Below are 27,168 nucleotides of genomic sequence, written 5' to 3'. Positions count from 1 at the left end.
AGTGACTCAGTGAATAACATATAAGACAGGAAGAGGAAACAACTGCTGCTGCTTCTGCTGCTGCACGTCTGTTTTTTTAAATCTGAGGTCCTTTGTTAATATAAAAGACCCGAAAGTTCAAATAGCAAGTCACAATCGAGTAACTAGAGCACATTTCAATTCAAAGCGGTGATCAAACTGGCATTAACAAAGGACCACACCTGACATCAGCACACTGAAACTACAACTGATTAGAGAACAAGATTTTTCCTCTGGGCTTTCTCTGTGCTTCAAAAGCAAAGCAGTTCTACATATACACACACACCATGAGAAAAAAATGAAAAAATTCTGTGTTCTAGGAAGATGAATGAAACATGTTTATGAGATGCATTAAACTATGAGCTCAACCTCTGCTTCTCCCACAGACACCCAACGTGAACCACCGAGGCATCGTCAGAGGAGTACATAATGTATGATGATATTAAGTTAAGTGGGTGGAAAGTGAAGATGTGCTACATCAGCTGCCAAGCCTCGCTTGGAAAGCTCAATAACCAGGAAATGAGCTCATTGTATTGGACTGTTCTGAAGAAAAAAAAGAGAGAATTGTAATTTCCCTCCTCTGAGCTGCAGCATCTCAACTAAAAACATGCAGGAGATTCACAACAGCTGTGTTTGACCACTTGTTGAACTGAAGGATTTATTAGGAAAAAAAAAAAAATCAAGACTCATAATTTCTTTTAAGTCCTCAATACTCTTTTTTTCATCTGCCATGTTTTTCAAGTAGAAAAATAATTGTGTAGTCCTTTAGTATGGTGTTACATGAATCAGTATCTGGACACATGAACTATTTGCTCCTTCTACTGACAATCTAAAGGAACTGCGTTTGAATGAAAATAGCACACATCTTCTTTACAGTCTTGGATACCCTGTTTTCACACCAAAGATGATCCGGGAAATTTGAATCAGTAGATTGACAACATATATGACGCCAAGTAGATAACTTCATATTGCATTTACAAGTGTAGATTATTTATATAAAAACATGATATCTTCAAACTGTAGGAAAGGTACATCTAGGTAACACTAGATAATATATACATGCATATAATAACATTTAAAATTAAGGCCATGGATACATTTGGCACACATTTGCTATCATGATCCAAAGTCTCTCAGAATAATCAGCTTAACTGTGACACTGTTTGCTTATTAGACAGAATATGAGATGACAGAAATAATACTGCCTTCTCACACTCAATTCACCTATTAATGCTTCAGAGATCCTCGCTATTTGACAAAAGAAACTATTTTCCTAAAAACACCTTCTGGAGTCCAGACAGTCAGACTCCCTAAACTATTGTGCGTTTTAATGCGGTACACAGACAGAGAAAAATTAAGTTATTCAAGCATCCACAAAAGATCCAGTCACTGGGCTACAGTTTTAGACAAGGCATGACTATGAGGACAACAAATGGCAATGGCAAGGGCAAGGCAATGCAGAGCAACAAATATGTTTCTGCCATCATTACATCTTGTTATCTACCCTAAACTCTGCTCTGTTTTGTAAGGCAATTCAAGTTAAAAACAAAAAACAAGTCTGATACAATTTGTTGATGGCCATCAGAAATGGATAAAGAGGGCAACGTTTCTAACTTCTGAACGACTGACATACTTTGGCATCATTAAAGAAACATGTATATGGCTCTGGAGAACAGCTTTCCTTGTGGGAGCAGACCACAGGCAACGCTGAGTGCTTCATTAGTGAGTGACTGCATCCCATCGTATCGATCGTTACTCAGATAAATGCAATACAATCTACTACAGCAATCGAGGGCAACAACAAAACAAAACAAAACAAAGGTCCAGATCTGAAGGCAATGTGATGCTTGTGCAGCCTGCTAAAGAAGCTGTTTGAAACTTTATCCTGCAGATGCAGCTCGCAGGAGAGCAAACAAATCAAAGTCAATTCAATACCTGAAACCACATTCTGTACATCTGTTTGTGGTCCTGTTTTCTTATATTCTGTCATCTCCCTGATTGTCTAAAAAAAAGTCAAACTACTAGAGGGTGGATTTCTTTCTTTCATTCTGTGTAAATGTACGTGTCCCAGTATGACGCTCGTGTCCTCTGCTAAGTCGTTTTTGCAGTAAAGGACTTTATGTCAGTAGAAAGTAGAAAGTAGAAAGTTGGGTCTAAGTTAAAAAAAAAAAAAAAGAGAAGCTGCTGGATATGTTTTTGGAGAGAAACAGATATAAATGCCTCATTTTAAGAGCCTTGTCCACAAGAGGTAACTAATTTTGAAATTCTAAAAAAGTGAACACAAAAAAAGTGAACACAAAAATAAAAACAGTCAGCACCATAAATGCACTTCTGCAGTCTTCATCATGGCACTTGTACCCATTTATTATCTTGACAACAGGTCCTGTTCCTGGTTCAGCATTGTGCATTATTAAATACATAAGAAAAAAAATACTAAATTGTTTTAAATACCAACAAAGAACAGAGAAATGTCTTTGCATTAATCGTCCATGATTCTGCATCTTCTTCTGAGTCACAGAGGACAGATCCCGGTCTTCATCAGCCTTCAGTTTCTTCTTCATGGAGTCGAGGACAGAAGAAATGAGAGGTCCAATAAAAAAAGACTGTTCTAACATATGTCTTCTGCAGAGTGCTGGTCCAGCTGATGGTGACTCCTCCTTCAGATAAGCACTGAGGTTTGACCCACCCCCCGAGAAACAGTATGTTGGTGCAGAGACGCTGAGCGTCAGGAGTGTGCAGTGTATCTCTGCGGTCAGCAGGGGAGGCTAGTGAGGTCTAGTGAGATCCACATCAGTTCACTCGCAGGACATCCTCGTATGTCGTGGTTCTGGGCGAAATCAAAGACAGATGGCTCTAATTAATGATTTTCTACAGTCATGACTTTTTATATCATAACCATACATTCTTATTTAGAGTCATTTAAATGTGGTGTTTTCTTAACAGAATCCCTTCTTTCTTTAGCTGCTACGGTCTGTTATCAGTCATTCCTGCTGCCATGTTGTTTAGATACACTTAAGATATAATTATTCTGAAATAATTATTCAGTCCTTGTTGATCAATCATCTGCTGTATCCCATGAGACCCCACAGAGAGATGTTTGTTGTGTTTGCTTTTTCATGTCTGCCGTCTCCTCCTCACCTGTCACAGCAGCAGAAGATCGAGCACGGTGAGGTCTCCAGACCCCTGAACTTCCCAGAGCTCGGTGCGTCCGTACACTCCGCTATGAACGCGTGTAGGTCTGTGATGTGGATGGGTTCTTGGGTTTGGTGCTGTGGAAATCAACAAGCATACATTGTTGTTGTTTTTTTTAATTTTATTTTTCACTCTGACACCACTCTGGCAATCAGAACATGATAATACTGGAGTAAGTTAACTCCATTTCCTACCTTAATGGTCTCATAAGCTCCTGTGATGAGAGCAATAAACAGCGACAGCACCATGTAGATGAAGAGTGAGATGAAGGTATACAGGTAGACTTGGCTGAACAGCCACACCAGAGTGCTGCTTTCCTGCATCTCAGCAAACGTCACAAACATGTCGTCCCCGTTAATGAAGGGAGAACAGGCACTCTGACACCATGGACAGGGAACGGAACTGAGGGAGAGAAAACATTACACAACATCAAACCTCTGAAAATGTCAGGAAATAACAATGATCTGAAACAAGCTAGGAGCATCTAAACTATGATCCACAATTGGCACCAAGAAAACAGCCTAAACTGAAGAAATCTGATTCAAGCAATTTGTTGCACATAATACACCAACTCAGCAGGTCTATGAGGGGAAGAGAAGGACAAAAGCCATGAGTGAGTCCAGTAAAGGGAAGTGTCCACAGACAGTACAGTTTCATAAGTGAACAAGATTTCACCTTTCACAGCACCTCAGTTGTGAAAAATGAGGATGTTCATCTCTTTAACATGATTTTATTCAGGCTGACAAGATGGGTGTATTGTCAAAAGAGGGCCATTCGAAATAGAAACTAAAGTAAAGAATCAATGAACGTACTTAAGTTCAGAGAAAGCCAATATGACTTGAGGGAAATATGCATGTAAAAGAAATCAAAGATGAAGGCAGAGGAGACGACGCTGGTATTTGTATGGTGGAGATAGATATAATTTTATGTAGGTTTGTAAGGGGGTAATTGCCTTTTCTTTTTTTTTGCTTTTTTTTTCCCACTCTAATTGTTTGTGTTATTACTAACAGACTGAAATAAATCATACTTTTAAATGGAAATGTAAATATTTAAAAACAGGCAATAAGTATTATCTGAGCTAGGCAAAGAGTTGCACGTGAAAGAAACAGAAATACACTTACACTATACTTACATAAAAACACACATTTTCAAACATTTAACTTAAGTTAACTTAAGTTTCTGTTTTGTTCACCTTGACGTGGTATGGTCCGAGGACGATCCAGCCACAGAAACAGTAGCCGAGATAGATGACGGCCACACAGAGGCAGAACCGAATCACATTGGGGAACGCTGCTCGAAGTGTAACGATCAGGATCTATGGGATGCACAGAGACATCGGGCAGATCAAATTAGAGTGTGAGAGAGAGCAGAGAGAAGAGATTAACTGGATTTATTACATTACATCAAACCATTAAGAAGAACATTTTCTCACCTTCTGACTAGTTATTAAATCAGCAGCGAGTTACGACAGTACTATTTGCTGATGTGCAGCCGTGCATCTGTGACTTACATTGTATTTCTGGAAGAATGTGAGGTAGCGAATGACTCCCACCCACACCAGGAGTGTGGAGGTCCCTAACAGGATACCACAGAGGTCATAGGAGGACATATTCTGTCAGGAGAAAAGAGGACATACTTACTTTGACAGTGAACACATAGCATGATAATCACTATACTGATCGACTCATCTATAATTTAAAACATTGCCCACTGCTAAACATTTTTAGTAAGGGCAATACCTACACTCATGACCACTGGAAATTCTGGATTCTCACTGGTGATTGGACATTTTAACTGCAATGCCTATGAAGCAGGTATTTGTTTTCTGTTTTAAATCATTGCACCAGCATTGAACTGTAGGGAAAGATAGCGACAGCTGAGCTTTGGTTAAAGAGACCTTTAGAGATATGTGTGCAACCACCAGCAACGTTCGAAAAAGAGGATGAACAGCTTCTTATTGAGAACCACAGAAAAGTAAATGTAAATGTGTAGCCCATCATATCTGTGTGAGTATGGAAGTCCAGTACAATAGGATGAGGAAACTTGACTAGTTAAATAATATTAGCTGCAGTGAAGCTGGTAACCTGAGACTGAGGAACAGCTGCTGCAGAAGCAAGGAGAGAAAACCACAGAAGAAATGTGACTACAACTTAACAGAAAATAAGGAGATTTGGAGAAGTAACAGGTGAGAGTGAGAGAAACAGACAGTGAGTCTGTGACAGAGAGAGAAGAGATCCAAAAGAGATAAAAAGCTGTGTAACGTTATCTCCACTGGACAGTTTTAATAATATCATATATTAGAAAACATCACTACTCTCTGTTGTGGGAGTTGACAGCAATCAGTGAAAATTTCTCTCTTGATTTTAAAATTTATCAGGATTGTAAAACTCCTAGTCGAGCCTCGTGAACCCTGTTTGGCTACATGTTACCTAGCAACACAAACAACAGAAACTTTGAGGATTGGGAAGTATATTTTATGATGTTTAAGACAGGAAAGCTAAATCTGTTGTATTCAAAACTGATCATTTTTCTTTGCACTTGGCAACTGGCCGTGGTATAAGCAGTAAGGTAGGTTCACAATTATAATGGATGATTTGGGGGGTAAGAAGAACCCAAAGCAAAGCAGACCTGGTCAGGTATCATCCCCTCACGTATAGCATGTTAAACTGTGTGCAACTAACTACAAGAAACACTACAGCAGATATTCTAACTGAGGAGTGTGGCGTTAAACAGGACGCACCTTAGATTCAATGCCGACTTTAATGATGCTGCCAGTGATGGTGAGGATATCGCTGATGATAAGGAGGATATACCAGCCATTAATGAACTCCAGCCGATCTGCCCAGCACACTTTACGATCTAGAGTTTCTTTAAAGAACTGAACAAACTCCTGAAAAACACACAGACAGTGAGAGGAATTAGCCAAACTTGAAGACTGAGGGGTATATATATTAAGAGGTTAAATACACACATCCATTTTAAAATTCGAATATTATTTTCTTCTCGTTTTCACACTTTTTAGACACCTTTCCCCTCGATTTTAGTTCAGCATTCTTACAATCTAGGGCATGATTCTGCTTGCACTGACCTGATGTAATGCTCAGAGCTCTCATTCTGTTGTATGTTTTCCTCAGCTTTGGTTTTAACAGACTTTCCTTACCTGTTGCAGTATGATGCCTCTCAGTATGGAGCGTCCACAGAGCAGCAGCGACACCGTGCACACCAGGGCCACGATGATATCAAAAGCTACACGTGAGTAACTGTCAGCTTGCGGTTTAAAGAGAAAAAAAATAGAGCTGTCACTGTAGTACAAGTACTGTTGTATTAATAACTTCATGTACTGAAACGTCCTGTTGGTAAAACCATTCTAATTTGTAATTTCTAACTATTTCTTATATTACTGCTGCAGTATTTTGGTGACTGCTACGAGTCTTATGTTACATGCTGCTCGACTCTTTTCCCAACCATCCACTTATCTGGTATCTCACCATGTCCAGAGACGCTCGGGTCTTTACACTCCTTTATTGTTGCCTGGTTTTCTAATCGGATCTTCACCTTCCCACTGTGAGCCTTATTATCCAGAACTATCTGTAGGAGAGAGGAGGCCAACAGACAAGTCATATCCTTTGAAGATGTACTTTCTTTTTTTTCAACAAATATTTTAGACATTTAAGCCATGTATAATCGAACATAATAGTTTCATTTGTTTACAAAGTTTGATATATTGATACAAATTTGAACAGTGAACAACTAAACTAAATATTAGTATAATTAACATAATAGAATGACTTTTTTATGGGCGTGACCATATGCCCAACCAGGATTGGAAACCCAGGATCGTCTATATGACAACCAAGAAAATTGACCAGAAAACTCAGATTCAGTTTCATTATATTACATAGGAAGTTAAAAAAAAAGAAGAAAAAAAAAGTGTAAAATAGCACAGATACTCCATCCAGGACTTGTACCGTCTTTGTGTAATTTTCCTGTAAAGGTCACTGTGCTGGAAACCAAACAGTCAACTCTCTGGGTACAAGGAAGCCTCTTGAATCAACTTCTTCTTCAATCTTTTACCTTTGGATCAAGGATTTGTATGTCTTTGCCTGTAAGATTAGTGCTCACCGTTATGTAAAAAGTATAGCAGTCTGGGATCTCGTTGTTGATGATGGTCTGGATATTGATTGCCTTCAACTGGAACTCTATGGTGACATTAATGAGCCTTGAAAAAGATGAAAGAGATAAATGGAAATTGAGAGGGAAACTTGGTAACAGCTTACTTTAATGCTGGCTGGTAGTACCAGCATACAGAGATTCAATAAAGTTGTCTTTTGTTTATTGATTTATTGTCAGTTTGAACAGTTGACTCTGGTTTTGATATCCCAAACATCTATTCTAATAATCAAGCAATCAAACCAAAATTCTCACACTTGAGAAGGTGGAACCAGCGACAGCACACACACATGAAACTGGACAACGAACTATGCATACCTCTGCGTTTTTGTATTTTAATCTTTGTCACCGGCCTTGTACACATGCTTTAGTGTGCGTGTGCAGCAGCGATAAGTGAACTGTTGAATGTCATCATCAGATACTACAGAGATAATCTCAGCAGCAGAGGCCAAACAAGGAGAAGCCGACGCCATGCGAAAAATGAAGCCTTACTTGTGGAACTTGAGGGTAAAGTTCTTGTAGCTGCTGCTGAGCGAATTTGGTGGGACTGACAGGGGGTTCACACCGACACACTCTGAGGAAGATAGTGGAGAACAGGCAGAGAGATGTCATGGGGAGTAAATATTGGCATAAAGGGATGGGGTGGGGTGGGGGGTTGTACACAGTGAACACAAAATAAAGACATATATGAAATCTGGTCAGCATTAGTGGAGGCAGCAGCTCACAAAGAAACATCTGACATATATGTGATAAGAGGTGAAGAAAGATTTGAACATGGGGTTGTTTCCAATGTTGATCTTACTTCCTCTCAACCTGGTAAAATCTGACTCAAACAAACATTAAAATGAGGAAGTAAGAAACTTTTAAGGGTATGCAATACTGCTTCTAACTGGAATTGTAGTAAATGTACAAATATGCTGGTGACAAATATGAATCGATAATACTTTAACTCACTGTACTTATAAGCATTATTTAACATTTATTAAATGGTTTATAGTACAATACAATGTGTTGTAAACCAGATAAGGTAAACTTAATGCACCTTTACAAGCTTTGCTATGAAGACAAATGAACATTATTACAGCTGTGTTTTACTTTCATTATCTGTTTATACGCCACTGACAGGTGTCCACATTAATAAACACTTAAAACTACTAACAATTACATTATGGCGTGTCATAAACCGTGTATTAAATATTTATACACGGCTTATAAATGCTAAAAAAAGGGGTTGGGAGGGTTAAAGTAAAGTGTTATTAAGTGATCAGAATTTCACTTTAATTTTTGCCTTTGTTTCACTCATGGTGAGGCCAAAACTTGGATATAATGATAATAATTAGAGTTCTTGTGATTTTTGACAAAGGGTTAGCTAATTCAGATGAAATGCCATCACAGGACAAAAACATATGAGAACACAGTATACTGGATTACAAAAACCACAGCACCTATTCTACATGAAGTCAACATCTCAAGCAAGAAAATGCCCAAAATCCACACCTGGTGGATTGGTTGCATGCACATTACACTCAGCAAAGAGAAACATCGGACCTTACTTATCATGTAATTATGACTTCCGTATCTCATAATTACAAGATCAGGTGCTACACTGTATTTTGTAACACATCAGATTCAAGGACTTGATTAGGTGCAGTGGCAAATTGCTATATAGCCACTGCAAACATTTTGAAACACACTGCATCGCATGCTTTATCACCACCACACCATTTCTGATGTATCCAATGAGCATCCCGTACTATTTTCACTGCTCCTGAAGGAAAACAGAAAACCTTCCTGAAGGTCAGAGTTATTTATTCTGAATATATAATTATGAGATACAGATCTTGTAATTATGAGATATTTTCCTGTAATTAAAGTAAGTATGATAGTAGGATAGTTTTGAATCTGATATTTTTTTAGACTCTTGGATTGTGCCTGTTTATTCCCTAGAGTAAAAAAGCCTTGGTAGTACTTTTGTTTGAGGATACACTCCAGCTCTCGCAGCGACTTGAGTCAGAACCAGATTGTGTCCTCAGACATTCCTCCTACTCAGACGTTTCCCTCTGAAGTGATTGTTTGTGTTGACCCCTGAGGCAACAACTGTCACCCTGGATAGTCTGCGAATAACTGTACTCTGCTTGACCTCTGAATTTTTAAAACCCAAACTATATGCAACCTGTGCACGAAGCACCCTTCTGAGAATGATTCATTTTTCGTGTGGTCTGTCATTCTCTTTTTTCCCCCATGTGTTTGTTTTAGTGGAAAACGGAAGGTGCACTCACGTTTTCAGTGGCCCTGACCTAATTATCAGCTGCTCTGGTTAAGGTGCAGTGGCACAAACGCTCACGGTGCACCTCATGTGATGTGACAACTGAACTGAATTATAGCTCAATCCAATTCTCACATAAACTGTATAATTCAACCAGTGTTCTTCTCCTTTGATGTGCTATTCATATCCACTTAAGCCCCCACTATTAATGTGTAATTTCACAGAATCCACAGCTTGTCACAGAGAGAACAAGTTCACACAGCTTCTTTCTAGCAGAGTTGAGCGATGTTAATGGAAATCACGGGCCAATCACAGGTGTGTCCTTCACACGGTACAGTGTAGTTCACGTACCTGTGATGATGTGAGGGTCTATACTGAAGGTATCGTTGGCCGGGTCGATGCGTCCCTTCTTGTAGTACTGTTGGCAGAGGGAGAGCGCGCTGCCATTCACACCAACATCGTAGACGTATGCATAGCGTCCCCACTGTGGTCTCTGGTAAGGCCAGATACTGGAGGGAGGATGAGAGGAGAATAACTAAGAAAAGATGTGCGTATCCTGGGGCTTTGTGAATCTGCTTAATGAACATACAGAGATGGGAAGAAAAAGGAGACACTGGAGGAAAAAACAGAAAGAAACTGAAGTTTCTGGTGAGTTCCAGAAGGTTGAGGCAAAAACACACTTAGTGGCTGTTTCTCATGGATAAACACAAGCTGTCCAATCAAATTCGTGCAAGGTGATGCAAGGTGAAACCTGGCTTTGCTCTCTGTGTGAACACAGTAGGGTTGTGTTATTTCATAATGACATGTAGATACACTTCACTGTCTTTGCACTCTGTTCTGTATTTTCCCCAATGTGTCAGATTTTCTGTCGTCAACTTTACACAACTCATCATCTAAACTGAGCTCGTATGTGTGGCCTCTGCTTGTAGTGCCAGAGTCTATGGTGTGAACCCTACCAGCCTGTATCGGGAATCAATAAAATGCTCTTTTGTTTATTCATTTACTGCCTTTTACAGTTTAAGCTGTTGGCTCTGGTTTTGATATCTCACGGGTTGTTATGACTGTTTGTGGGCCGATTACAAGAAGCATTTCCAATAGTCATCACATTCAAGTCATCACTCAAGTCAGGTCTAAGGCAGCAGCTAACAATTATTTTCATTATTCTAACTCTCATACCTGCTCCACGGCGTAGAAGATGTGATCGTAGACGTCGCTCCGCGTGTAAACGGCAAAGGAGTCATCTGAGGACTCATCGTAGTCTTTGAGGAAGAGATGCTTGAAGGTCATCGTGTTCTCCTCCTTAAAGGTCACCACCACCTGGTTACTGAGGCCGAACAACACCAACTGCAGCAAAGAGAGGAGGGTGTTGAAAAAGTTGCCACGTCAAAGAAAAGGGAGAAGATTTAACCAATGGGGACAGAAAAAGAAAGACTGATCAAGAAAGCAGATTTAAATGTAGCTTACAAAGACATAAATTTAGAGACCCTGATGAAAAATAATGTTGTGGTGAGGAAAAAAGAAATTCAGGGTAAAGACATAATATACGACGTACCTGAGCTGTGACAATAATGATCTTTAGCAGCTGCAGGAGCAGCTTATAAGGCTTGCGTCCCTTGGCGTGATATTTATCACAAGGACTCATGAAGAAGTATTTCAGCTTCCTGCGAAGAGCCTCTTCTTCCTGGTCAGCCCCAACCCAGTGACCTGGTCTCGTCGTGGGAAACTGATGGTTGCTGTGGTTGTTGCCGTGACTGTTACTGTGATGGTCATGCTCGCCGCTGCTGTCCGTGGAGCCGTAGCCAGTCACCAAGCAGGACAGGCCTTCTCGTTCTGGAAGAAAACAAATTGAAGAGCGTTTATTTTTTTGTCTTTGAAGAACTTAGTCTCAGTCAAAAGGAAAAAAGGACTGAACAGACTGAGAAAATATCCATGTGACCTTCAAGTTCCCACTGAGCTACTGGTAACAAAAGTCCTGTATGTCAACAACAGTAGAGCCCAATCAATAAATCATCCTGACTGACACTAGCTTATCACAATAACACTAGTATCAGCAGATATGCTGGACAATGAGTAACATGAGATTACAGAAATGCCAAAGATATGTTTGAGGTAGTTTAGTAACAGTAACTCAATACATATCTTGGCAGCAAAGAACAAAAGGATCCTTCGTATATGTGTATTTATGTTATCAGTCCATGTAAACAGTTAACCACAAACTACCCGTACCACTTTAATGCATCATTTAAACTCTCAAATGTCAATATTGGTATCTGCCTTAACAAGTTCTACATCTTCGGATTTATATTTTCTTTATTCACCCACTACATTTTCTCTGAACACTGGTATGTATCTGCATTAGTGAGCACAAACCACCAGCGCAGTCCTTTTTCAGTAGTTAGTGACAGAGAGATTCCTCTAAATTAGCGTTAGCGTCTTCCCTCATCATTATGACCGATATCGTCTTATCTGTTTTACCTCATTAGGGCTGGTATTTATCTGGTGTGGCACAAAGTCAATACTGTATTCAGGGTTTCTCCCGACAATCTGTTCCACCCTGATCCTGATGCATCTCATGTCATGGTCAATTTAGTTAGTGGATGATGACCTTAACAACAACAGCCACACTCATTAAAAGAACGATGGCATCTGCCGCGTGAAATAACACCTGTACTTGTTTCCTCAACAGGTTTATATTGTATTTGAGTGTATGTTTTGGTCACGCTAGAAATGGCTCTGAGGATGGCAGCGTTGGTCAGACCACCCACTTTGGTACTGACTGAAATATCTCAACAACTGTGAAATGGAGTTCAGTGAAATTTGGTACTTTCATGTTCCCCTCTGGATGAACTGTAATAACTCTGGTGATCCTCTGACTTTACATTGGGTCAGATTTAAATTTTTTCAGTGACCAGAAAAAGGTAGGTGAAAGGTGAAATATTATTAAAAATTCATAAAGCCATTAGGTAAAACAGAGAGAAGGACGAGGACAAGAGCAAAAGAGACAACAGTTTGGACTATAACAACTAGCTGAGCAGGAAAGTATCAATCATATGAATTGAACTGGTCTGAACCCAAGTCTAGCCATTTCCTGAAAAACTCCCACCTTCCTCTCACTGGCGCAGGCGACTTCCAGCAATGGCATCCTGTCAGCACCATGGGTGTCTTCAGCTTTCACTTCTGACACCTTCTCTTTGTCTCTCACGGTATACAGCTTCACTCCTCTCTGTCCCCTCTGGCACTTTGAACTTGTGCTCAACTCAGCCACACGTGTGATTTAACCCTTTAAACTCCAAAGCTAAAAGTACTGACAGAAATGAATGTTGCTGTGGACAGGGCACAAAAACAGCTAATATAGGGTTGTTACAATTGTCTTTTGAGTGTTAATGATTTCTAAAGACAGTGTAACACTTCTTATCTTATTAAACTTAGAGATGAATCATACGTTCCCTATTCTTTGTTCCTCTTTAATTACAGGAAATTGTCTGAAGCCAAGTTTGAACTATGACTCTAGAAATTTATTTCACCCAGTGGCAGTGAAAGGGAGAAATCTAGTGTGTCTGCTAGTTAATGCAGACACCAGTGTAGACTAGAAGAAGTGAGGCAGATTCCTGGGATGTTTTGGTTTGAGCTGAGAGATCTAAGAAGTCTGGATTGGCTGGGTTTGACAAGAGTAAGAACATAAAGTAAGGAGAGTATGTCTATGTTTTGGACATAACATGTTGTTCATCAAAATGTTCTCCACAGCATGACAAGAAGGGCTTTTAAGTAATATTAAGAGCCGTTGATGCATTACTTTCCCCTGAACATTTTTCCAAAAATAAATCCTATTTGACAGTCTTTGGATTTATTGTTGAAATTACACTGATGTGATGTTTGATTCTTTTTGGTGAAACTGTTGTACACTGTGGCTTCTATTCAAATATTTTCTATTCTCATTTGGTCATTACCACAAATGCTGCAGTAATTCCTTGTTGTGTACTTCTGATTACTGAATAAGGAAGTGTTGGATTCCTGCACACAGGTCACAGGCCCGTGTCAGGCATCTAATTTCAAACAATAAAAAAGAGCATCTTTACACTTGAGCTGCACCAACCAATCAAAAACATCACATTAAGCACAAAACAATTTTGACTGTATATCACTACAATTTCTTAGATATAATTGATTGTATTAACGTGATCTGGTCCTAGATAAGTGACAGAAAATAGATGAATGGATTTAAAAATTCATGTTCATGTAAAATCAGCACTGACAACAATGAGTTGCTGCTGCTGCTAACAGCAGTAACAGTGTTTGCTACAGGTCCGATGGTGCTGACTGAGACTCTGCACTGAGTAAACAATCCCACTTTTAGTTCACAGGTGTGCAATGTCTCCCAGCAGCCTCACAATCTGACACAAAAACATATTAAAACTAACAATTCTGCCTACTGCATACCCTCTGAGAAAACAGAAATCAGTGTTTTTTTATATACTTCCTATGTGTACCTAAGTACTGTTGAGAAGGAAAATACTCACATCCTCATATGTAACTATTCTAGTGTTTAAAAAAATACTGTTGCGACTACAAGAATTTCAAAAAAAAAAAAAAAAAAAAGATTTAGTGGAGAGAAAGTTAGCAAGAGACAAACAGATGGACAGACAACAATTTAACATACATTAAAAGACTCAGAAAAGTGTGACTAAGCTGACAGAGCAGGCAAATTCATGGTTGGAAACAAATTTGGTCGATGTGTCACCTTTTTGCAGAAACTGACCACACCTCATAGGAAAACCACAAATCACCAGGCAGTCCAATCATGCTGTCACATGTTTTGAGCTTGCTAAGACCTGCCCGCTACAGTATAAACAAATAATAAAGAACGTGGGTCCCTCAGTTTGTTCACTTCCTTTACCTTCAGGAAATGACAGAAAACTGGACACAAAAAACATGATTTCACAGCATGTGTTTACTGCTCCTTATTCCAAAGACTTGGTAAACTTATTCAAGTATTACTCTGTAGTCAAACTCAGCATGTCAAGGTCAGATAAACTGCTGAGTCAGGATTCACCCAAACTCAACTGACACTATAAGTCAGCAGAGCAAACCGACAGCTTAGCAGAGTAGTCCAATGGAAATGAGAAGTGAAACAGGAGGATTAAACCACTGGTGTTCAATATGAATCAGCACTAACAATAAACAAGAATTTCAACAGAAGAAGAGTTTGGGATTGGCATAACTCCAAATACTTGTCACGCGTTTTTCTCTAGTCACTGAAATCAAAGTAAATGGCATCTGTCATGTTTTCCTGTTTTTCAACATGGTGCAACACACAACTGAGTAATTTCTTTACACATAATTTAGTTTGTAAGATCAGTTTGGCAGCTGTAACTAAAAGGAGAAGACGATTTATGTAGGTAATAATCCATGACATGACATGTAAACAAAAGCCTCACCACCATAACAATCAAACTGGAGCAGGTCATGTTTTTTCTTTTGTTCGAAATCTGAAATATGGCCGGGTTATCCGGGTAATTTAATAATTCTGCTTAATGAAACATGTTTATTACTGATGTAAACAAACATTTAAGAGTTTCAAAAAACATTCATCACTGAGATTGTGCATTACAGAACCAGTTGATCTGTTTGGGAGTGACCGTAGGTTCCAACCCTATGTTTTGGTCTTTGTTGGTTTGTTATAAAAAACAAATAAGAAACAGAAGCTTAATCTGAATATGACTAAAGGATAAAATGCCCATTTCCCATCTCAAAACTTTTTGATTTTGTATCTGAATATGGTCTAAAAGAGAAGTCAGCTGATTTAGCACTACATTCCTACGACACTGTCAAACTTGTGATAGAAAGGTAATAGAAAAGGATCAAAATTGATGCAGCAGAACCAGAAATATCACTTTTTAAATCTATTTATTCTTCTTCCTCTTCAAAATCTGGCACCTACATCAGCCAAAACAAAACTCGTCTGGTCACAGTTTGGTCGGAGATTCTGGCGTGTTACATTAGCCTCAAATAGAGATGGTGAGCAGCCTACTGAGGTCTGGGAAGCTTACCTCTTTCTTACTACATTTTTTACACTTTCAAACAATCCTCAAGTCCAACCAACACTAACTCAAGTGACTTTATTTAAGATATCATCGCAGAGAAAGCTTTATACAACTTTTTGTTCATATGCAGTTGTGTTCCTCAAGACCTTTAAACACAATTTGATGACAAAGGTTGGTGCAGTTCCTCTTTAAGGAATGTGGCCAGAAAAAACAAACAAACAAAAAAGAGCCTGTGCCTTTAATTATGCATAACTATAACTATCTATCTCAAAGTTTCTGCAAACTGAGGTAGTTTTAGTTTTAACTGCTCACACTCTTATTACATATAAGTCTTAAATTAAGTCTCAATCTCAGTCTTAAGTTTAAGTCTTTGCTCAACATCTGTGAGCCATGTTTGGCTGAAATGTATTTACTGTGCCTGACTCACCTTAGGAAATAGGTTGCAGCCAGAGATTTTATGATAACCATGTTTGTTTACCTGCAGTAAACCAAACCCATATTCACAGAGCTTCCTTCCCACATTCACCAACACCTGTTGTTAACCTGTGAGAATTCCTGGCTGTTGATATCGCAATATGGATAACTTGGCTTCAACAAAATTAGCTGAGAGTGACAGTGTTTTAATTAACAAGGCTACAAATGAGGCAGGTGAGGTGCTCTGGTTTTGACAGGGGTTGCGTGCCTTGGTGAGAAGAATGAAAAACAGTCAAAAGAATCCGACCACTTAACATTTCATGCGGACAATAGGTGCGAGACGGAGTGCACACATATCTTTGATCTGAGGAGTGTGTCGATCATCACAGCAGATTGTAACTGCACAAACAAAAGTAGGTGCAGGCCATTGACCGTGCCAGCAGGTTTGACACTTAGTGTCACTCAAGCTGAATACATTTGTGAAAATATCTGGCTCTTCTGGTTCACCGCCGCCTGCGGAGGGGTGGCAGAAACGCAGATGCAGCTGCCTCTCTGTCAATCAAATTCCTGGCGATAACTAGAAATCTGTCAACAACTTGGTATCAGTGCATGGATCTAGTCTGGCAGTCCACAGCAAAAAGGCCACCCACAGACTTGAGAGTCCAAGACTTACACTTGTACCAGAGCTGGAGGAAATGTCTTGACGAAACAAAGATGATACACTGATAAACCATGTTCTGGGTTGTCTGTAGGTAAGAGGTTATACTTTTCATGCACTGAAATGCATCCTTCTTTTGCAGAAATGTGTTTAACATCACTTCTCTCTGAGCTTTTAGTTCAGTTTCAACACAAGAGCCATCATCAGGGGAAGAGAAAAAAGCCTAAATGGTCACCTGCATCACATATGTCTACAGACCTAATGTAATATACTGGGTCAGAATTATCACCTCTGCACATCACATAGATACACTAATGACAGATTTTCTGTACTTCTGACTGACCTTTAAGCTACTGTGTGGTGCTACAGAGCAGACTCTACATGTGGTTTCAGGCTTTCATTTAACGACATCTCACTGTGTTAAAAAGACTTTAAAATCTTCTCTAAGGCCAAGAATAAACCTCTCAACTTCTCCCTCAACTCAGTAATCCCTTACAACATACCCATCAGTAATAATCAGCAAAAAAAAAAAAACCCCAAAACTGCACACTCAACCATGCATGAGAGGAGCTTATGAAAGAGCTTTTATAATGCATGATCGAGTCAGGCAGTTTAGACGTATTTGATGAAGTAGATTTGCGGCATCTTGATGGGTGAGAGTCTTAACAACAGACTCTTTTAGACCGAGAAGTCACACAACCACCACAAACCTCTGAAACTGGGGCAAGTACTTTACATAGGGGCTGTTGTAGTAAAGTTCAGCACTACTGTTAAGTCAGCTGATTCAGCTTTAAGGTTTGTTATGTTATAGACTGCAAAAAAACAAGCTATCACTTTGTCCATCACAAGTTCAAAAAACCCAAAATGCATCATGAAATGTCTTGTTTTGTCTGACCAACAGCCCTAAACACACAGGTATTAAATCTGTAATGATTTTTAAAAAGTAAAAAATCATCATGTCTCTAAATTTTAAGAACCTGGAGACAGTGAATCTTTGGCATTTTGCATGAAAAAACAATTAACTGAATCTCAAAATGATAATAATATATATATTCTGCCAGGCAACTAATCAGTTACTCAGCTAATTGCTTCAGTTCTACTAAAACCTCTTTCTACTCTGTTCTATCTCCCATTAAATACAAAACCTGTGGTTGTACACCAGCTACAAATATAATATTTTTATGTTGTAAAATCACTAAGTCTTTGCAGGCTAACGTGAAGCCTTGTGAAGGATTTGTTGCAGTAAAGAATAGTTTAAACCATTCTCCAGCTGGTATTTATCAGGTTTTACTGCTAAAGTCATGTTTCGACAACCTTTCTGTTGTTGTGCTCCAAAGTTACTGTAATAAGAGGGGAAAAACCAAAATGCAGTCATCACAGTATAGAGCCGATGTTGGCACAGCTGGGAAAACACGCTGGATGATAATGACAACTGTACCTCAGCATTAGATGACAGTGCACAAAACACAATGAGATGACCGTAATGTTGTGGATGTTTCTCAACCAAAAAAAGCAGCTTCATTTAGAAACCAGAGTGCAGCTGTAAAACCACATAAAGCACCAGAGAGGACCGACAAAACTGTGAGTTAAACAACTGTGAGCAAAACATCAATCTCTACTTGTTAAAAGACGAATGAGTCTTGAGTTAAAAGTTAAATATCGGCACAACGTTACCCGAGGAGTCCTGGTGTCCTGTCGAGGCCATGACGGTAAACTTTTAAAAGATAATAAATAGTTAAACTATAAAGATAAAACTAAAAGAAGCCAACTGTTTTTACTCCGGCAGTGAATGTTTATGAATGTTAGAGCAGACTACAGCCCGGCCGTGCTGCCTCCTGTCTGTCTTCCTCTCTCAGATCATGTGACCAACACCATGTGACCACATCAGTCCGCTCTGAGATGAAATGTGCTGTTGGGGGGAGAAAAGCTTACTGAATTTCACAAATCCCCTAATATTCACAGGTTCTGCTTATCCTTCAATAGTCAAAGACTTATTAATATATACTCTAAACCTTAAGAAAGCAGCCTTGACAGCAGCTTAAGCTGATTTCATACTTTTGCTCCTCTTCACATCTAAATGAGGTGGTAAAACATTACAGTGGCCCAATGTCTGTGTAATTTCTGTCGTCATTACAGGACTGTTATGCTGGATTACATTACAATGTACGTGTTTATATTTTACTGACCACTCAGTGAAAAGGTTAGCACTCTACGTGATTGCATTTATAATGAATTCCACCATTTCTACAATTATTTTCTGTCACATTTCAAGCAGTAAAAACTGCAATCAGTAACTGAATTCAATGCATTCATCTAAGATTGTTGAAGTTAAATTCAATAGTAGGCCATCTCTTGCGATTGAATTCATCTGTAGCATCAATCCAGTATGTTGCCATTACACATCTGTGGTACACAGAAACAGGAACAGCGTGAGAGGTCTTCGTTTTTCCTCTCTCAGACAAATGACTCACCTTCCCTCCGTGCTCTCCTAACACTTCATTTAAAATTTAAAATTTAAATACGGTTATTTCAAGAGTTCAAGAAGAAATCTTTATCCAAAAACATCTCTTAATGCCTTTATTTACATTTTATCAGAAAAAATACAGGTATTAGCATTATTTTTCAACACATGCCAACAATAATGCTTTTGTTAAAGGCTTAATGTGTGACATGAGTAAAGCAGCCCTGCCTTTTGAACACATCCCTGCTAGACCATGTTGCAGTGTTGTGTTGATCCCTCAATACAAACATGCACAGACAGTCTGACAGGGATACAACTATAATCCCTCCAGGCCTGTCGATACAGATGCAGTCACATGTTTTTTGGGGAAATGGAAGATTTTCCATCAGCTGATTGGCTTGGAAGTTTTTGGTGTCAGCCTGATGTGATGCACTAAAAAAAACAAAAGCCTCAGATGCAGCACAACACGCTGTAAGACATTTTCTTGTAATGTTTACATTCTGAATTTGCCCTGGAAATCCATTGCAAAGGAGTGGAATCAGTAATAAATAAATATGTCTGAGTAACAGATACTTTCAGTACATTCAACACGGTATACTTTCCCTTAGCACTGAAATGATTAGTTAATTAATCAATTAGCAGAGTGATAGATGGTGAATTGACAACAATTTTGAGAATTGATTAACTAATTTTTAAAGCAAAAAATGACAAATGCCCTTTTTATGTAGACCTATGAAAGTAAACTGAGTATCTTTCTTTATCAAACCTCTCTCCTATCTGCCCTCCAGTGCCTTGTCTCTGGCGATCACCGCCTCGTCAAACTTGATCATGAGCGTGGTGCCCTTGTGCCAGTGGACTGTGACCTTGGCGGGGAAGCCGCTGTGGGTGAGGATGGCCTCTACGATCCCTCCGGTAAAGGCTGCACAGTTCAACGTGCTGTTCTCTTTAGGAACGGAGATGTACGTGTTGACGAGGGGCTCCTTCTCGATGATGTAGTAGGTCTTATCGTCGTCGTTGGCCTGCTCCAGCTTGTCTGCTTCCTTGCCAAACAAGGCTCTCCAAACGGATACCTGCGGAGTATGAAGCAAACAACTGAGGAGTATTTAGGTGGAGGTTCACACTGCGATTTCACTTACTAACGCTACACCAAAAATGTATTAAATACCTACGTAAAGTACCTCAAAGCTGTTTAAAGTATTTACTTAGGTACTTTCCAACATGACAACATAGATATACATCATCAAAACATACTTATAGTGCTAAAGGCCAAAGTACTCATTATGGAGTATGGCACATTACAGAGTAATATATATTAACAAACTGTGTTTAATGATGTATTAATGTGTGAGCATCATTTTAATGTTGCTGCTGTTAAGGGTGGGACTAATTCTACTTTATTCTGTATACTACTAAAGAAAATTCATCATAATTCATTTACTGATTATATTTTGTGCTAATAATCTGAATCTGCACAGTAACTAGTAACTAACACTGTAAAATAAATGTAGTGAGGTCAAAATGAAAGCTTCCTAAAAACTGCACTAAAGCACAGTATTTGAGTAAATGTACTTAGTTACTCTCCACCTCTGCAGCTCACTGGCCTTTGGTACGGGCTCTGTGCCTTTCCTGCTGTGACAGACCAACATGTCCGCTGATACAAGAGTCTACATTCCCATTCAAGAGCAAATGTAAGGGTTTGAAAACAGTCGCTCTTTTAATACCATATCTACAAACACACACTCTGTCTCTCTACAGACACCACAGAGCTGTCGTGTACCTTGATGAACAGCAATATGTTCAGGACCTTGGTCTCCCTCTTGCCGTTCTTCTCTCTCAGCACCAGCACGTCCAGCAGGCTGCCTCCGACGCGCTGACCCAGCTCGGCCAGACGAGCCTGCAGCTCGGACACCGAGTACACCCGGCTCTGGCAGTACTGCACCACCTCCGAGAAGAGCAGGGCGAAGGCGCTCACACTCACCTCGGTTTTAGGTCGGCTCAGAGGCCGCTCCAAAATAGCAGACTTGCCTCTGGTGAAGCGAGTCTCCATAATGATATTTATAATGAGCGTCTGTAGCGGTGCAAAGACACAGAGAGGTAAAATGAAGTCAAGCTGCTGGACCTCAGGCTAGCAGGGCAGTGCTAACCAGACCTAACTACTGCAGTCATGAGCGGGACACCAAAATAACGTCTGTAAACGAGAGCTAGGGAATATTTTTCATTTTGTCTTTCGCAAAACAGACTGTAGCTACGGTCAGAGGTCATATGATTCCTTACTACACCTGCTTTGTTGTCGTTTGGTTTACTTCCTGCTCCGACTGGTAACGTCACCTTGTCACATGACACATTGGATCAATCATAAAACTCAACCATGATTTAAAAAAAAAAAAAAAAAAAAAAAGACGTTTACAGTCACTGCTCTGACTAAACTCTGAGTAACATTTTTTACCCAATAAATCAGAATTATATGATATTATCAGATAAAAAAAGTCAATTTTTATTTTTAATCTGCATCCTTTATCTCTTAATTTTTTATCTAGTATGTCATAAATTTGACTTAAAGTCAAAAGTGAGATATCAATTCAATGGTTTGACTAACTATCTCACCTTTTGTAGAGGTTGGTGTAACTCAGAGTGACTTAAAGACAGCTCCTCATGATTTTGTCCCTTGTAGTCTGGTGTCTCCATGAATGACTTACATGAGTGTAAAACTTCTTTAAGTGCATTAAATTACTCAGAGGGGGCTGTTTTCTTGAATTTGTGAGAAGTTATCATGAGTGCATGTTTATGTAGCCCACTGATTACAGCTTTAACACCAGTTTTGTGATGCCAGCTTCATCATGGTGTAAAAAATCCAAACTCCACCTCAAATCAGGACAGTTCTGTTTGTCTGTAATCTCCCTGCATTTAGAGTTCACATAGAGTTGACTGATCACCAGTGACTAAATATGTTTCCTGGCAGTGGTGAGCAGACAAACAGATCCACGCATCACATGAGATGGTAAACATTAACCATAAATCTGTTTTATCTTTCACTTCAGTTGTGTTTACCGAATGACATACTGTACTGTATAATGAGTCTGTGCAGGGCTGCGTAATGAATGGGGAAAGAGAGACAACCCCAATATAATTTCAGGAAAAGCATTATTTGTACTGAACCTTACTAAGAGGCTCAGACTTTGTTTTGCTTTTGTTACACTTTAACGTACTGTAGGCCAAATCAATACTTGGAGCCATCAGTGTACAAAGAGTACTCGCCCCTATTGGGTCACAACACTGTAGTCATGCACATACGCCTGCACAAATACACCTACACAATTCACCTTAGAAGTTGCAGGGACTGTGCCACTCAGTTTACATTTGTGTTTAGGTTTGTTCACTTTGCTGGGAAAAAGCCTGATTCTGTTTTTTTTTCTGTTTAACAGAAAATAGTTTTATTTTAGGAAGCAGCAACTAGGAGATGCAACATGACTTTCATCTGGACTATCAATTTTTGTTGCGGCTTTGTTCTGCTTCTTTCCTGTCTACAGCAGGCCAACAGGTAAATTCAGTTATTCAAAATATGCCAGTTTTTGTGTTTTGTTGACAATATTTACAATGACTATCATGAGTTAAATTTTTCGTTAGGCTAATAGTTTCCTTTTGGTATGCTGACAAGGAATATTTTATGCTAGGAAACCTTTCATATTGTGATTATGAACGTTTACTATTTTTTCATTATTCAAATATTGAATTTTCTGAATACAGATTTTAAAAAATATTTTTACATATTATTCATCCATCACACATACAATTCAGACAGGGTTGTTCAGTTCAAAGAAGAGGCAAGGGAGCGTCTTGAATTTTTTCCCCACTATATTTGACGTTAGCCTCTCCTTGCCAAATAAACTCATAGTGTAATCAGTTAAGTTCAAAAGTATTTTGAGGTAATGGTAAAATTCAGAACATAAATCCCAGCCCTCTTCTTCACCCCAGTTACTTTCTTCCAGTGTTTAACTAAGCTCAACAATGCCATCATGTGGTCTTTTTACTCATACAGCAACTCAGTGTCCCTCCTTCACTTATTATTTTCCTTATTTGTGTTGTTGTCAGCTACACACCTGCGTAACATGGGCAGCTTCATCCGAGCCGTGCAGCAGGTGGAAGACTCCAACCCTGGTCTGTCCCCTTTAGCTCTGGTCAGGGCCCTGAGGAGGACCGCCGGCCATGACGATGTGATGACCATCCATTTCTTGGGTGCATCCTATAATCTCACCGACACTGACGTCCTAGAGACGGCCATTCTCAACGCCTCATCCTTCAGCTTTTTTGACAAGGCCACCCACCACATTGTAACAGACCATGGAGAGGAACGAGGGGTGGTTCTCGCTCCAGACGGCACCACAGTAGCCCTCGCGCCCTTACTGCTAGGGATTGAGTCAGGACTAAAAGCAAAGATGGAGGGGACGCCAGCTGTTGGACTCTTCCCTCTTACCTTAGGCAGGACGCTGGGTCTGTCCTTCCTCAGCCTCCAGGACTTCCCATCATCTCTTCGTCTGGGGCCTAATGGGTGCTGGGACAGCGTGGAACAGCCTAAGATGTTCAAGCTGTCTCGGCCTGCCACTCTGGCTACTGATGCTGTTATTAATGGAGGCATGGATGGAGCAATACTGGGCATGCACCTAAGCAAACTAAATGGATCTGAACAGCCGCAAGCCCTCAGTGAGATTTTGAAAGGATACTATAGTTTTACTTTGCAGGAGGGACAGGGTCTTGATGCTGTGACCAGCCATGTCAGCCCGAGGCGAAGGGAGATCTCTAGATCCATTCTGGAGCCACTTAATCTTCATAGACAGGTGATGGAGACGCTAACATTGGTCTGGAAGTTGGAGAAGACAGAATGGATTGCAATGGACACTGGAGTGGGGAAGGCAGTGAAGGATGGCCTGCAGGCATTTGTGCACAAGTACTGGGGTGAGCTATGAAGTATACTTGGGTGCAGGGTTTGGAGTTGCAACCATGGCCTGTAAAATGTTTGCAAATTGTAGAAGATAATCGCAAGTTATATCCACATTTGAGAAGCTGGAGCCAGTGGATTTATGGCATTTTGCTGAAACAATTGCCCATAATAATCACAGTTATTGCTGAATAATTTTGTGATAGTCAGCTAATTGATTAGTTGACTTGTTGTTGCAGCTTGAGCACATAGGCTAATCCTTTGGTTAAAGAATCCTGAATTGTCACTCTGTGTAGTTTAGTGACTCTCAGATAGAAGTGATAACAGGGTGTACTGACACACCCAGACATACATTTTACATCACTGCTCAAGGTGAGCGACTGTTTTGGTTTTATGGTCTGCAACATTATTGGCATCTAATCTCTGATAAACCCACTGCCCAACCTGGGCATATGCTAATGCAAAATATCAATCAGCTAATATCGGCCTAGCCAATTGTCCAGTCCAGTTTTCATAGCCAAGTGATGGAGACGCTGATGTTTTCACTGTTGTAAACACAAGTTTGTGAGTATGATGTAGCAAAATCTGTGGTGGTTTTAGTATCCTAACTCTTGTCCTCTCTCCGCCTCTCCTCAGACTGCCCTCAAATTATCCCTCGCTGTCAGTGGGGGGCAAAAGCCTACCAGAGTACACCTATCCCACTGTCTCTGCCTGTCGAATTTCTTTATATTCACCACACCTATGAACCATCCTCGCCCTGTTTATCATTCTCAAAGTGCTCTCGCGACATGAGGGCCATGCAGCGTTTCCACCAGGAGGACCGCGGTTGGAGCGACATAGGATACAAGTAAATAGCATTTAAAGGAATAGTTTTACATCTTGGAAAATAAATTTATTTGCTTTCTTGCTGAGAGTTAGATGAGAAGATTCGCTGCATTAAGAATGGACCTGGAGATAGGATACATCTGTACTTACAAATTAATCAGGCATTGTACATTGCATCCATTTATTGTATCTTTGTGTCCTCAGCTTTGTGGTTGGCTCTGATGGTTATGTCTATGAAGGCAGAGGATGGAGCCAACTTGGCAGACACACCAGGGGGCACAATGCTATCGGGTATGGCGTGTCAATCATTGGTAACTATACTGCCACCCTGCCATCTCGCCATGCCATGAACCTGCTGCGCCATCGTTTAATCCAATGTGCAGTCAATGGAGGAGGACTGGCTGCCAACTTCACCATCCATGGTCACAGACAGGTGGTGAACTACACCTCCTGCCCAGGAGATGCCTTCTTTTCAGAAATAAAAAGCTGGGAACACTTCAGGGAATGACAGCTCCCACTGCCACTTTGGGATTCTTACAGTAACATTCATTAATGGTTCACCAGGGTATGATAACTGTTTACTTAATTTTTAAAATAGTTTAACTGTATGAAATGGACCTTGAGTTAATCCTTCAGACTGTGAAGTAGTTCATTGTTTTAATGTAAATTCACTCTGTTCAGACCCACCTATTTCAGTGCAGGAACCAAATGGTCATCCTCATGTGGGGCACCAATGGGTTAATAATGAGACTCAGGCAATAGGAGACTCAGAACTGTACTGTAAATCCAACCATTATCAGTTTTATTAGTTGTAGGTGTGTTGCTAATGCTAGTATGATGCTTGCATCAAAATGCAGTTCATCTGTTATGTCAACATGATAATAGCTCTGACAGAGGCAGCAGGAATAGATTAAACCAGTAGTATTGGCTAGCCAAACTATTAACATAATATTGTGTTTTTGTATGAGCTCTCTCATGGAATATGTCACATGCTCCTGGGAGTCCTCTGGTGGCCACATGGGCCCAATGCAGGACTAAATTAATTTTAATCCAATATACATCAGAGGTGCAATGATCCTCAGGATGGCATGTAGGATTAACCATTTTAACCCATCAGCTGTTTAATAGGTGGTGGTTTTAGGAACCTTTCTGATTCTCAATCTTAGTTCACAATCATCTTATTTCTCCTCCTATGATTTTACAGGAAACTGACTCCTCAAAAACAGAGCAATAAAGAGACTGGCCAACTGTAATAAATGTGATTGTTTCTATTATCTGTCTTGTTCATTTGCATCATGTCTTCCACCAACAGGATTCACTGCCAGGTACATCTAGTACAGCTGAGACACGCACAAACACATTTTCTGTATTTGACAAACATTTTTTCATTATTGATATCCATTCGGACTGCATAGTGATTGCTTTACCACAACTTTAACTTTACAAAAGACAAAATTACTAAAAGAGATGTCTTTTAATCTTTGTACTCCAAGCATACAATGACTTATTCCTATGCAGAACAACACCACCATTCCTTGCTAAAGGCATTTTAGTGGCTGTAGTTCAAGTAGAATCAATGCAGCTAATTAGGAAAGTGACATTGACCAGTGGTGAAATAATCTGGTGGTAGAAACCAGGCTGGGTGTGGTGTCAGACTGAGGTGTAAATTGAAGACCAGTAGAGAACAAAAACATACAATCTAAAAGCATTAAACTCCATCCGAGTAGAGTCTAAGTACATGCAGGATGATGGGTGGATGGAGTCAGTTGCATCTACTCACGAAGAGAAAAGAGGAAGACTTCAGTCAGTACGAAGCACTAAGTCAATACCACAATAAGTAAATAGAGCCCTTATAAATGACGCACACAGTTACTGACGAATCACTCAAATCTCAGTCAAAGGTGCAGATGCAGCAACAACAAATTTTTTAGAGATATCTGACATTTTATATCAAATAGATGAAGCCTCCCAGCACTGAAAGTTACAGGACAGAGCTGCTATGAATAACTGTTTTCATTATTGACAATCTCCTAAAATCTTAAAATCAAACATCCAATCTTCAAATGTGTTATATTGTCCAACTGTTAAATACACAAAAACAATCATATAAAACAAAGCTGGAATTTACAGGGAACAGTAGAATAATGAAAAGACGTGGATTAATTTTCAGTTTCAATGCAGGGGTCCAAG

At 39.7% G+C, this 27,168-nt stretch overlaps 3 protein-coding genes across 4 annotated transcripts; 1 reads left to right on the top strand and 2 right to left on the bottom strand.

The window, feature by feature from the left end:
- Positions 1–646: 646 nt before the first annotated feature.
- Positions 647–18,634, bottom strand: mcoln1a (mucolipin TRP cation channel 1a). The gene is given in 16 exon segments (XM_018665072.2): positions 647–2,845; positions 3,157–3,287; positions 3,405–3,569; positions 3,571–3,612; positions 4,403–4,525; positions 4,721–4,822; positions 5,951–6,100; positions 6,371–6,477; positions 6,699–6,798; positions 7,333–7,429; positions 7,873–7,954; positions 9,998–10,127; positions 10,129–10,155; positions 10,823–10,990; positions 11,199–11,476; positions 18,434–18,634. Coding segments are annotated over 16 exon segments (1,770 nt in total). The 5' UTR covers positions 18,465–18,634; the 3' UTR covers positions 647–2,808.
- Positions 18,635–19,322: 688 nt separating this feature from the next.
- trappc5 (trafficking protein particle complex subunit 5) lies at positions 19,323–22,361 on the bottom strand. Of its 2 annotated transcripts, none has more exons than XM_051070702.1 (3): positions 21,825–22,361; positions 20,998–21,288; positions 19,323–20,290 (listed from the first exon to the last, which is right to left on the bottom strand). In XM_051070702.1, exons 1-3 carry the CDS (start codon positions 21,903–21,905, stop codon positions 19,994–19,996), a joined length of 669 nt encoding a protein of 222 aa, XP_050926659.1. In that variant the 5' UTR covers positions 21,906–22,361; the 3' UTR covers positions 19,323–19,993. The 2 variants fall into 2 exon arrangements, with proteins under 2 accessions (XP_050926659.1, XP_018520681.1); XM_018665165.2 differs by lacking the exon at positions 21,825–22,361 and adding an exon at positions 21,500–21,569.
- A 177-nt stretch (positions 22,362–22,538) lies between these two features.
- Positions 22,539–26,252, top strand: pglyrp2 (peptidoglycan recognition protein 2). Its single transcript, XM_018665164.2, has 4 exons — positions 22,539–22,758; positions 23,310–24,170; positions 24,790–25,000; positions 25,183–26,252. Exons 2-4 carry the CDS (start codon positions 23,327–23,329, stop codon positions 25,484–25,486), a joined length of 1,359 nt encoding a protein of 452 aa, XP_018520680.1. The 5' UTR covers positions 22,539–22,758; positions 23,310–23,326; the 3' UTR covers positions 25,487–26,252.
- The last annotated feature ends 916 nt before the right edge of the window (positions 26,253–27,168 follow it).

The sequence above is a fragment of the Lates calcarifer genome, linkage group LG5 (genome assembly GCF_001640805.2).
Source record: "Lates calcarifer isolate ASB-BC8 linkage group LG5, TLL_Latcal_v3, whole genome shotgun sequence".
Taxonomy (NCBI): Eukaryota; Metazoa; Chordata; class Actinopteri; family Centropomidae; genus Lates; species Lates calcarifer.
Note: the sequence above shows the minus strand (reverse complement) of the source record. Positions and strands in the feature narration are given on the sequence as shown.